Here is a 10,737-nt window from a genome sequence, read left to right as displayed (position 1 = left end):
CTTTGGTGCTCTTGTTACTGCCGTCACAAGGGAGTGTACTGTGTCCCCCATGTCCCAGACGTACCCAGACGGAACTCCTCGGAGAGCAGCACGTGTGCTGTCCTGTGCACTTCTGCTTGGTGAAGGGTTTTGTGTTTTGTTTTGAGCATCTCTTGGTGGACAGTGTCCCAGAACATACGGTACTGCCCCTCAGCCCTATCCCCCACCAGTCCCTCTCCAGCCAAGATGATGAGCCCGTCTCCAAACAGGAAGTTATGGTTTAGTTCTCGATCATATATCCATTACCCAGGCTCACTTTTTTTCTTGCCACCCCACAATCTTTGCTCCTCAACTCAGCATTCTTCCTTTTCAACCCTTCCTTGGATGAAAGCCAGACTCTATTTGACAGGTCCTTTGTGGGAAAGACACGCACATGCTGGAAGTCCGGACAAGAGAGACATCTGGTTCTGGACCTGTGTTGGGCTTGTTGGGATACAAACACTAAAAAAGATGTCAAATCTTACTCAGATGCCGTTTGTTCTGTCCACGCCAGATACTGTGTCTTATTATTGAAGAGTCCCCTGCAGTTGGGCCTCAGGACTGGGCCTATAAACTGTACCCCAGATTGACAGGAGGGTGACCTATTTTTAATGTGAAATTGGCCTCCATACACCAGCCTGGGACTCTCAGTTACACATATGCCTATTCCTCCCAGTGCATACAGCTTTCGTCCTTACCTGCGGAAGTAGGAAAGACATTCACAGTATTGCAGTAGGTGTCTGTCTTTATAACAGTTCTAAATAGCTATCGCCAGAGGCTCAAGTTGAAGCAGCCAAATGCTCTCTGACATTCTTTAAAGGCCAGAGAAATAACATTAAACACCAAGTGCTGTGTTAGGCATTCTACATGTTACCGTGGAGGGGAGTGCTGACAATCCTCTCCAGAGATGAGGACAGCATCTCAGAGTGATTAAGTAATGTCTCTTAGGTTTCAGAGCCTAACAAAACTGGGAGTCAAACTGATCTTTAAAAAAAATTTTTTAGCCTGGTGTGGTGGCGCATGCTTTTAATCCCAGCACTCAGGGGGCAGAGGCAGATGGATCTCTGAGTTTGTGGTCAGCTTAGTCTACTTAGTGAGTTCCATGATAGCCAGAGCTACATAATTAGACCCTGTTTCAAAATAAAATAGTTTAGATTTATTTTTATTTGTAATGTGTATGAGTGTTTTGTCTGTGTGTGCACCACATACATGCCTGACACCTACAGAGGTCAGATGAGAGTGTCAGATCCCCTGGAACTGGAATTACAGATGGTTCTGAACCGTGTGGGTGCTAGGAACTGAACCCGGTCCTCTGCAACAAGTGCTGTTCAACTGCTGAGCCATCTTCCCTGCCCCGGTTACACTGATCTCAAAGCCTGTCTGCTCCTCACTGTGCTAATTAAATTCAAACAACCTTTGAGACCATGAAAAGGAAGTGGACGGAGAGCGAGCGCAGATACACTGGGGCACAAGTGCCAGCCGCCACTCATTTAGAGGCTCCCTTCACCAGTGTTAATCCTAGGACTTGTTCTTTGAGAAAACGATGAAAAGAGAAAAAGACAGGTGGAAAATTAATCACAGAAGAAAAATGGCACTTCATAGAGAGTAATATTTTAGGATCATAGGAAGATCTGAAGACAAATGTAGTGAGCAGAGACCACTTACAAAGAAAAACAGCCTACACTCCATCTTCCCCAAGTTAGGCGAAACTGTGTTGAATGGGATGGATGCATTACTAGTCACCAACTGTGATTATGGAGTGACGGAGAAACAGGTAGCCCACTTGACAAAATGCTTTCCCTTTCCCAAATATCACAGGTGTCAACGATGAGAAATGAATGGCAGGCCTAGCTGAACAGAATAAGCCTGGCTGCCTTTCAGGACACTGATGCCTAATTCCGTACTGAACTAACCAGTCTTGGTGGGTGGATTCTGGGCTTTAGCCTTTCATTTCCCTGTACGACCTTTAATAATTGTGAGGTTTGAGGCCTCCAGGCCTCCTGCGTACAGTAGTGGATCTCATTTCTGGTTACACCTAGCAGCCTCTAAGAACATAGCCCTTCCTCGAGAAATCCTAAGTAACACGGAGTAAAATCTTGGCCTTAGCATTTTTAAAGCTTTTTTGGAACCTTGATGTGTAGCATTTTCCTTTTTATAAGATGTAGTTTATTAGTGTGTTTGCCTACATGAGTCTAAGTGCCCCATTTGCATGTAGGATCCCATAGAGATCAGATCCCTCCCCTCCCCTCCCCTCAGAAGTGGTGTTACAGTTGGTTGTGAGCCACCACGTAGGAGCTGAAGCCCAGTCTTCCACAGCTGAGCCATTTGGCTAATCTCTGTTTAGTGGTGCTGGAGACTGAACCTAGGGCCTTGAGCATGCTGATCACCTGTGTTATCACTGAGTTACACCCTGCAGCTAAGGTTAAGAATAAAAGCAGAAACTTCAGCCAGGAGGTGGTGGTGCACACCTTCAATCCCAGCACTACAGAGGCAGAGGCAGGCAACTCTCTGTGAGTTCAAGGCCAGCCTAGTCTACAAGAGCTAGTTCCAGGACAACTAGGACTGTTACACAGAAAAACTCTTATCTCGAAACCAACCCCCCCCCCCAAAAAAAGAAAGAAAGAATAAAAGCAGAAATTTCAAATTTGGGGGTAAAGGGATGCATTACAGAAGCAGGAGCTTTAAAACTGCCTCACTTTCCTGCATGCCCAAACCCAGAATCCCTTGCTGGGGGGAGATGGAAAGGTACGCAGAAGAGTGACACAATTTCTTATAAATGGGCAGAAAAGGAAGCAGAGAAAAGAAGAAACAGTGGAAGCTGCCAAATTTGCTTTTGGATTTATTTATTCTTTTTTCAAATGGGCAAACCCCGGCAACAGTGAAGGACAAAAGCAGGCATACTTTTTAGTGTTAGCTGTGCCAGATGGCCCTATTCATTTGGGTGTAGTGACAGCCAGCTTTTTAAAAAGTGCTTTCCAAACTTGCATACAGATAACTTAAGGTCAGTATCAACTTCATTTAGTTTAAGAACATGAAAAGGAAAACTAGTGTTCACTGAAACAGGCCCTTTTTGGGTAGGCAGTCCAACTCCAAAGAAGCCCTTTCACATTCTGTTTCCAGCTCCACTTTCCCTACCATTTTCTATAGCTCAATAAAAAGCAAAAGTTCCACGAGGGTAGAAAGAAACCATCTTCAAACTCTTAGGGAATGAAGCTCCATGGAGAAGGCAGTTCCCCACCTTGCCTTGCTAAAGAACCATGTTCATCTAAGGTGCAGGAAAACTCATGCTCGGCCCCTTAGTGTAGAGGAGTTTCAGGGAGAGCCACAATAGACAATGGTCTGGCAAGCTTAGGACTGCTGAGTCTTCTTGTGGGGAGCAGCAAGATACTTCTGTGAAATTACACTGCTGGATGACTAGCCCTTGGGCAAACTATAGAAAAAGGTGAAAAAGGTTATTTCTTTTGATAAGGAGAAAGGAGCCAGTCCCCTCTGAATGCCCAATTCTGATTCTACACCCTATCTGAAGTTCAAGTATTCATCCTTTGAACATAATTTTTGTTCACTGGAATTGTGATTTTACTTGAACTTTAGATCAACTAAAAATGTTTAGGAGAAATTCATTCACAATGCTTATCCATGGCTCTAAAGGAAAACCATATACTCTGAGCACTTTATATCTTCCTAGGGAAAAGTAGTTATACTGTTGACTCCAAAGTGTCCTACAGGGACTGGGGAAGAACTTTTGTAGGGTTCACTATCAAAAGGCAAGTAAGCAATAAAACAGTCAACAGAAGTGCAGGGAGTTTCTCATTTTTGGTTTGGTTTGGGGAGGGGAGATGGTGCACACATTACTGCTGTGATGTGCTGCCTCAAAAATCTATAAACCACACAGCAGGAACAAGTTCTGTTCTGTGTTCCATGACAAAGGATAGTAGTGTAAAGAAAACCTCACCCAGAGTTGTCTGCACGATGGCAGACATGTCTCCTCCAGGCTATTCTAAGAGTAACAAGTATTCCTTCAAAGAAGCTGGCAGTGGAAGACCCTTCACCGCATTGGGCAGGTACTGGAAACCCAGGCTATGGCGTACAGCATAGCGGGCAAGGGTCTTAAGAGTTCCTGGTGCTGAGCACAACAGAGTCAGTTTTTCACACAGCTGCTGGTCTTTGGTCACTTCTCTTGGCATGGTGCCATTTTTCCTTAACTCAAAGTGTCCAACAGCTCTATGAAGGAGCTCGAAGCAGGAGTCTTCTTTCTCTGCTCCAAGTCCTCTAACCAGCAGAGCCACCAAGCGGGAGATGGGTGTCTGGCCTTTTAAGTTGATGACTCTGACCTCAGCGCCATAATCAAGAAGGATGCTGACACTCTCAAGATTTCCCTTCATGGCAGCCCAGCTGAGTGGTGTGTCATTGTTGTAATCCAAGGCATTGACAGAGGCCCCACTCTCTAGGAGAGCCCGCACACAGTCAGCATTGTTCTTAAAGGCTGCCCAGTGAAGCGGGGTGTCTCTGTTGCCATCCAGTGCATTGGGGTTTGCACCGTATTCCAAGAGGACCTCCACACAAGCCTCATCTTTCTCTGCAGCATAGTGGAGGGCTGTTCGGTTGTAACCATCCAGGGCATTGACCTACAGAAAGGAAGGAAGTATTTTACAGTGGACTGGTTACTGGGAAGGAAAAAAAGGAGCCTGGCAAAGAATTCTGCATGGATTTGCCCACTACCTTTGTCATGCAATGCTCTCACCAATAAGAGAATATGCAATTCTCCAGGAGTCTTGGTGATCAAGATGAGAACACATATATGGGGAACAATAGGAACTGTCAATGTACAGCCAACTATCATACTAACTGGCTGGCAGGACCGCAAGTTCACTTCTTTACTCTATTAGTCTCTGTCATACTAGGGAAGGAAGAGGGAAAAGATGAAGTCCAAGTCTTTAATACTGCTCTGAGAGAAATTCTGGATTATTTAACCTAATACTTTCTCTATCCTGTGACTAATGGAAACCAGAAAGAAAAATAATGAAGTCAAAACTCTGTCCTCTTTGTTGTGTTCTTTTAACCCTACAAAGGTCTTGGATGACCTTGTGTGGAGGAAGAGCACAAACTTCCAGTGCTGAAATGGCAGGTGCCTCACTGGGTCAATCATTCCCTCAAATTCCTAATCTACAGATGATTTAGGATCTCTTCACACGATACTGTGCACTATAGCCAGAGCAAACCATTTAATGGAGCTGACAGTTTTGTTTGTTAAGCCTCACTTTCCCTTTGGTCACTGGTATTACTCAGGGTATAACTGGCTTTTCATCTCAGGGTCATTTACATTACAAAAAGATTTAACCACAAGATTATAGACTAACTAACTAGTGCTGCAGAGAATAGCATGGCCATATGGAGATGTTACAGTGGGACTTGCTTCTTCTGCTTACTGTCCAGCATGTTTGGAATGGCACACTTGCTTGATGATGGCTTGTCTGATTCAAATTAGCACTCAGCATACACCACCATCAAGACTGCTCACCAACAAAGCTGCTAGATTAATTTGTCATGTACTTACTCAGCAACTGCTACAAGCCAGCAATCCATACACTTTGCAATTTTACAACATACCTTTTTTATAGATGGGGAAATTGAAGCAAAGGGAGGGATTAGGGAATCTGTTCAAGGTCATACAACTGCAAGCACTGTGCTGGAAGTGGAACCCAGGAAATTGGTTCCAAAGTCCTTTCAGGGAGGAGAGGTGGTCAGCTTCAGAGTCTTGTTATATATTCAAGCTGGCCTCCAACTCAGTCCTCTGACTCATCCCTCCCAGTGCTGGGATACAGGTGAACACATACCATCGTGCCTGGCTCAGAGTCTATTCTTTTAAGTCATTCTTTATATTACATTGCTTAATGCCAATACCAAGAGTCTACTTTCAAAAATTAATTTTTTATTTTTATATTAAGATACATTACAAAGAAAATAATAATCTCCAGAATATCACAAGTCCAAGAGTATCTTACATGGCTTAGGATTAGGTGGAGTTGAGAAGCCACTGTACTTATGGTAACTGGACAGTCCACAGGAGAAGAGTCAATGGAAATATGAACAACCCCAGGAGGTAGGCGGGGAAGGAAAGAGAAACAAAACTCCTTCTTGGAACCATGGACAGTTTAAGGGAAGGAAAAAAGAAAGGCAAAGCGATAAAACTCTTAGAATCATCTTATGATTCTATGACTTACGATCATACCTTGCCTTAGTAACAGATATGCCAATGTTACCATGAGTTACAAAGTAAGCTGGAAGGTGCAAAAGGAAATTCTAAGAAAGATGAAGGTCAATTTTTAAAAACTCATCAATCTGAAAGTATTGACAATGTCACTCACCTCTGCTCCCTTTTCCAGGAGTAACTCCACACAGTCAGCATCCGACACCATGCAGGCACAGTGCAGGGGCTTCAGTGTGCCATGGGTGCAGTTCACGTCTGCTCCCTATGGGAAGGAATTCAGAAGCCACAGAAGGGACTGATGGAGAGGGGACTCCTAAGCCTGAATACACTTTAACTACAAGTACCTATTAGTTCTCGTAATGAATTCCAGTACTCAAATCAAGGAAATATTAAAGGAAACCATTTCCCCAGATCAAGTTTCTCCACAACACAGCCTGCCAAAATGGCTTCCCGGACACTTCTGAGGACAAGGCCTTACGTGTAAAACCTGTGGGAAAGCTGGCCCAGCTACCCACATTCTATGGTCACTGTGCTCTGCAAGTTATGAGAATGAGTCTCAGACTGAGGCCAGAACTATCAGGCTCTTTTTGCGATTCAACAAATGCCCCTCACTAACTACAGGCCATCTTAATGTTGTGTTTATAAACTCTTCACGGTGGCCTGAGCCTCAGCATTACTCCTGATCTGCTAAAGAAGGCTCACCGAAGCCAGAGTGACTCAGTAGCATAGCAGGAATGAGAACAGACTCCCACCCCACCGTGCTGAGAACAAGCTGTGGCACTCCTTCCTCCCTCAGGTGCCACCTTTGACCCGAACCGAACCCACATGGTTACACTTTCTGAAACTGACAGGAACCCACATGGTTACATTTTCTAAAACATTACTTGGTAGTTTCTCTTCAAAGGGGGAAGGACACCAAACTCCTCTAGGGTACTAGTCCTTTAACAGAATCACTGACAGCAGAGCTTAGAGATCAGAGAAAGTACTTCCTTTCTTTTAAAAAAGTAAGATGTATTGTTAATTATGCCGTGTGTGTGTGTGTGTGTATGTGTGTGTGTGTGTGTGTGTGTCCTTGTGTGAGTTTCTACATGTGCATGTGTCCAAGAGGTCAGAAGAGGGCATCAGAATGGTTGGTTACAGGTGGTTGTGAGCTGCCTGGTGGCTACACTCTCTCCATCACTGGGCCACCTCTCTAGTCTCTCATTTTCTTAATCTGCAATTACTATCCTCTTCAGGGGGCGGTGTCTGCTGTGGCGCTAAAACTGAAAGCTGTCGTACCAAGCAGGAAAGTGAAATCTCTCCTGAAATCACCATCAGCCAGTTTTGAAGCAAACCTCCAAGGAAACTGCCCACCCCCATAAAACATGGACAGAAGACTAACCTCATGGCTTTCACATATGTACGTGTACCACACCCTGGCAGGTTCAAAAACGAAACCAAAAACATGTGAGTCAGGTTATCTGGAATATATTTTATGAAGAAAGCCATCAGGGACATAAAGGAGGATGAAGCAAGAGTTAGGGAGAACATATTTTAATGATCATGCTAAATACTGATGAACATGGAGTATGTGCTCAAATCAAGGTTGCAACTCGAAAACCTATGAGGATTTAGCAGGAATTCTAACACTTCCCCTTTCAAAGGTCCGCTCTATCAAGAATGGCCCACTCACCCCTCTAATGAGGTCCTCTACGTTGTCATGTGGGAAGGAGCGAATGGCAGCGATTGTTCGGATCAGGCGTTCTGAGAGGGAGTATTTGCTCTGAATGCTCTGCATAATATACCACATACTGGAACTCATCAAGGCTCAGAGTGCTTCCACATGCTCCGGACTGCCTGAAACAAACACGTTTTAGGCATACACGATATCGCTGAGTATACCTGTCCTCAGGGCTAAGCATTTTCTGAGGGCTTTCCCACTATAAAAACAGATGTCAAGGAGGTCAGTGACCAATCAATACCTCCTCCTGCAATACTACGGCAGATTATAATAGTTGCTAGGATGTTAAATCAACCTGGATACTCTCTGATGATCAGCTGTGTTTTTATTGACTAATGACCCGCTGTGTTTTTATTGACTAATGACCCCTCAAGAGTTAAGGTAACGGAAGGCTTTTAAATTAGTGTCTGGCACATCAAAGTCTTCAACATACATTTGTTAAACCAATATTTGACTTGACTTCACACCGGGTCGGTCCAGCACTCAGGATCCATTCACTAAACCTCTGGGTCAGGAACGTTGCTGTCAAAGTGTGACCCAGAAGCAAAAGCTTTGACTTTGGAACCTAATAATTTTTGTAATTATATATGCAATTACTGATAGCATGAATATAAAAAATGTTTTCAGCAATTTTGTAATACACATTTTCTTTTGTGGTGGGATATCCCTTTATACATTGTATAATATAGTATAAACTTTACTAGTTTCTTTCTACCAATCAGTAGCCATTTATATTTGTCTCTGGGTGTACACGGCTGTGGGTATGGTTTGGTAGTACAGTGGCTTCTCCTTAGAATTTGGCAAATCCTTTTTTTCAATTCCTAGCACTCAAACACTAGGGCCTCCCTCCCGTCTTCAGACCATCAACTATCTGTATCTGCACTTTGTAAGCATGGAGGGGAGCTGCCACAAAGGTGGGCTTGAGTCCGTGTTCCAAAAATGGTGTGGACGGAGGGGACAAAACCCAGGCTAAAGCAGAAGCCTGGACTGAAGTGGTTCTGTTAAATTTCTGGGACAAGGTTTAGCAGATGACACGAAACCCGGCACTCATTTTACGGGTGTTCCTGGATTCCAGGGTAAGAACTCTAATCTAGAGCATGGCAGGTGTTCACCTCCTGCTACCGTGAAGCTCCAGGTGAAACAGTGACTTCGAGTTTGGACAACATTCGCAGACAGGACGGGGCAAGATAATCAATGTCGCCGCCGCCCCTTGCAGGCAGCAAAGCCTGCAGTTTGACCCTTGGAGGGTTCTTTCCTCAGCTGGGGCTCACGCGCCCCATGCCCTGTTTTGTTTTGTTTTGTTTTCGCTATGGAATGCACAGTAAACACCCTTTCTTTCTTTTCTTTTTTTTTTCTTTCTTTCTTTCTTTTTTTTTTTTTTAAGACAACAGACCCAAGAGCTCCTGCTCTGGTCAGGCCTGGGCCTGGCTGCGGGGACCGTGGGTCTGGACGACACCTGCCACCTGCTGCTGGAGGCTCGCGGACGCCGGGCCTGGCGGAGCTCAGGGACCGGGACAAGGGCACGAAATGCCAGGACTGCGGCGTCCCTGGCGGCGGGGACCCCCTGGAGCGAGTCCTGGGAGCCTCAACCTGCAGCCCCGCGGGGCGGACACCGACTTATCCCCGCCCCCACCACCCGCAAAGGCAGGGGACAGCAGTGCCGTCCGGAGGCCCGCAGGCCGGGCGGGCGGCTAGGGACGTTACTGGCTGCGGAGCTCCCGGCTGGGGACCTGGCTTCACGTCGTCCCACACCCACGGCCGCACTCACCGAACCGCGGGGCAGAGCTCGGTCCGGGAGGCCGCTGTCAAGGCGTGACCCGGAAGCAGAAGCTGCCCGCAGCTGCCCAGGGTTTTCAGAGCTGACCACCGCGTTGCGAAGGTGCCTGCGCGCTGGCCAATGTGAGAAAGCGGAGCGCGCCTGCGCAGACTCTCGAAGCCAGAGGTTTTCCAAGGGAGCGGGTTGCTTTTCTCCTGTTGCTGTCTAAAAGCGCAATGGACGTGGGCGCAATCGCTAGCTCGTCCCCAGCCGAAAACCGTCCTGTACACCTCACTCCTACAATATTCTCTCCTTAGCACCATCCACTCCAAACTGGCGTGCAAGCTTCACATAACTGACCTAGTGAGTGGCTGGTGACTGCCTCTCTACTCTTGATTAAGCCAGGTTGTTTGAACCACTGCTCTCTCTCAGAACTCACTCCACAGCAAAAGCAGGTTTCCATCTGTACCCAGCAGAGAGGACAGGGTCAAAGGATCTAGCAAGACAAAGTACTATAACCTGGAGGGTGGCGTCCACCTCCCTTCGGAGGTCCTGGGCACCAACAGCTCTGGTTCAATGCCATGCACCAAGCAGAGCTGTGGAAGACTGAAGGCTAGGACATTGGTTCTGAAAGTGATCTATTATTTCACTATTTCTCTGAGTGTTAACTTTCTCGATGTTGGCTGTAATGACACTTAAAAAAAAATCCTATTTCTAGAAATTTTGTTTTTACATAATTCCAAAGCAAAAAGTCTTGCTTCCAAAATGATTGCTCTATTGCCTAAATTCAAACAGCTATATGGCTACAAAACAGGACCTGGGAGCATTTTGTTACAAAATTGCCAAGTCTACAGTGTCGGTTTCTGTGGGCGTATTCCCAATGGGCTACACCCGGTCCGACTCCAGCGTGCTAGCACCTAGCCTTAGGTTCCATTTTTGCTTCTGCTGGTGCCTCCTAAAGGAAGGTAAGGACATCAATCATTCTCATTTTCAAATTTTAATATGACTTTTGTTATAAACTATTCAAACATACAG

General features: G+C 45.7%; 1 protein-coding gene across 2 annotated transcripts; it reads right to left on the bottom strand.

Annotated features, from left to right (window-relative positions):
* Positions 1-2,838: 2,838 nt before the first annotated feature.
* On the bottom strand, positions 2,839-9,868 carry Asb8 (ankyrin repeat and SOCS box containing 8). Of its 2 annotated transcripts, none has more exons than XM_050130372.1 (4): positions 9,715-9,868; positions 7,899-8,062; positions 6,384-6,488; positions 2,839-4,643 (listed from the first exon to the last, which is right to left on the bottom strand). In XM_050130372.1, the coding sequence occupies exons 2-4, from the start codon at positions 8,025-8,027 to the stop codon at positions 4,011-4,013; spliced, it is 867 nt and encodes a 288-aa protein (XP_049986329.1). In that variant the 5' UTR covers positions 8,028-8,062; positions 9,715-9,868; the 3' UTR covers positions 2,839-4,010. The 2 variants fall into 2 exon arrangements, with proteins under 2 accessions (XP_049986329.1, XP_049986338.1); XM_050130381.1 differs by having other exon boundaries at positions 7,899-8,058; positions 9,715-9,854.
* Between the last annotated feature and the right edge of the window lie 869 nt (positions 9,869-10,737).

Source organism: Alexandromys fortis, unplaced genomic scaffold, assembly GCF_014885135.2.
Source record: "Alexandromys fortis isolate MF-2015 unplaced genomic scaffold, M_Fortis_MF-2015_v1.1 scaffold_28, whole genome shotgun sequence".
NCBI lineage: Eukaryota > Metazoa > Chordata > Mammalia > Rodentia > Cricetidae > Alexandromys > Alexandromys fortis.
This window is presented reverse-complemented; position numbering and strand designations above follow the sequence as displayed.

What these genes read in the sequence shown, in the direction of transcription:
- Asb8 (XM_050130372.1), bottom strand. Translation starts at nt 8,027, where the DNA reads ATGAGTTCCAGTATGTGGTATATTATGCAGAGCATTCAGAGCAAATAC. An exon ending in TAGAGGACCTCATTAGAGGG is followed by an intron (nt 6,489 to 7,898) that starts GTGAGTGGGCCA and finishes TCCTTCCCATAG; the next exon opens with GGAGCAGACGTGAACTGCAC. An exon ending in TCCTGGAAAAGGGAGCAGAG is followed by an intron (nt 4,644 to 6,383) that starts GTGAGTGACATT and finishes TCCTTTCTGTAG; the next exon opens with GTCAATGCCCTGGATGGTTA.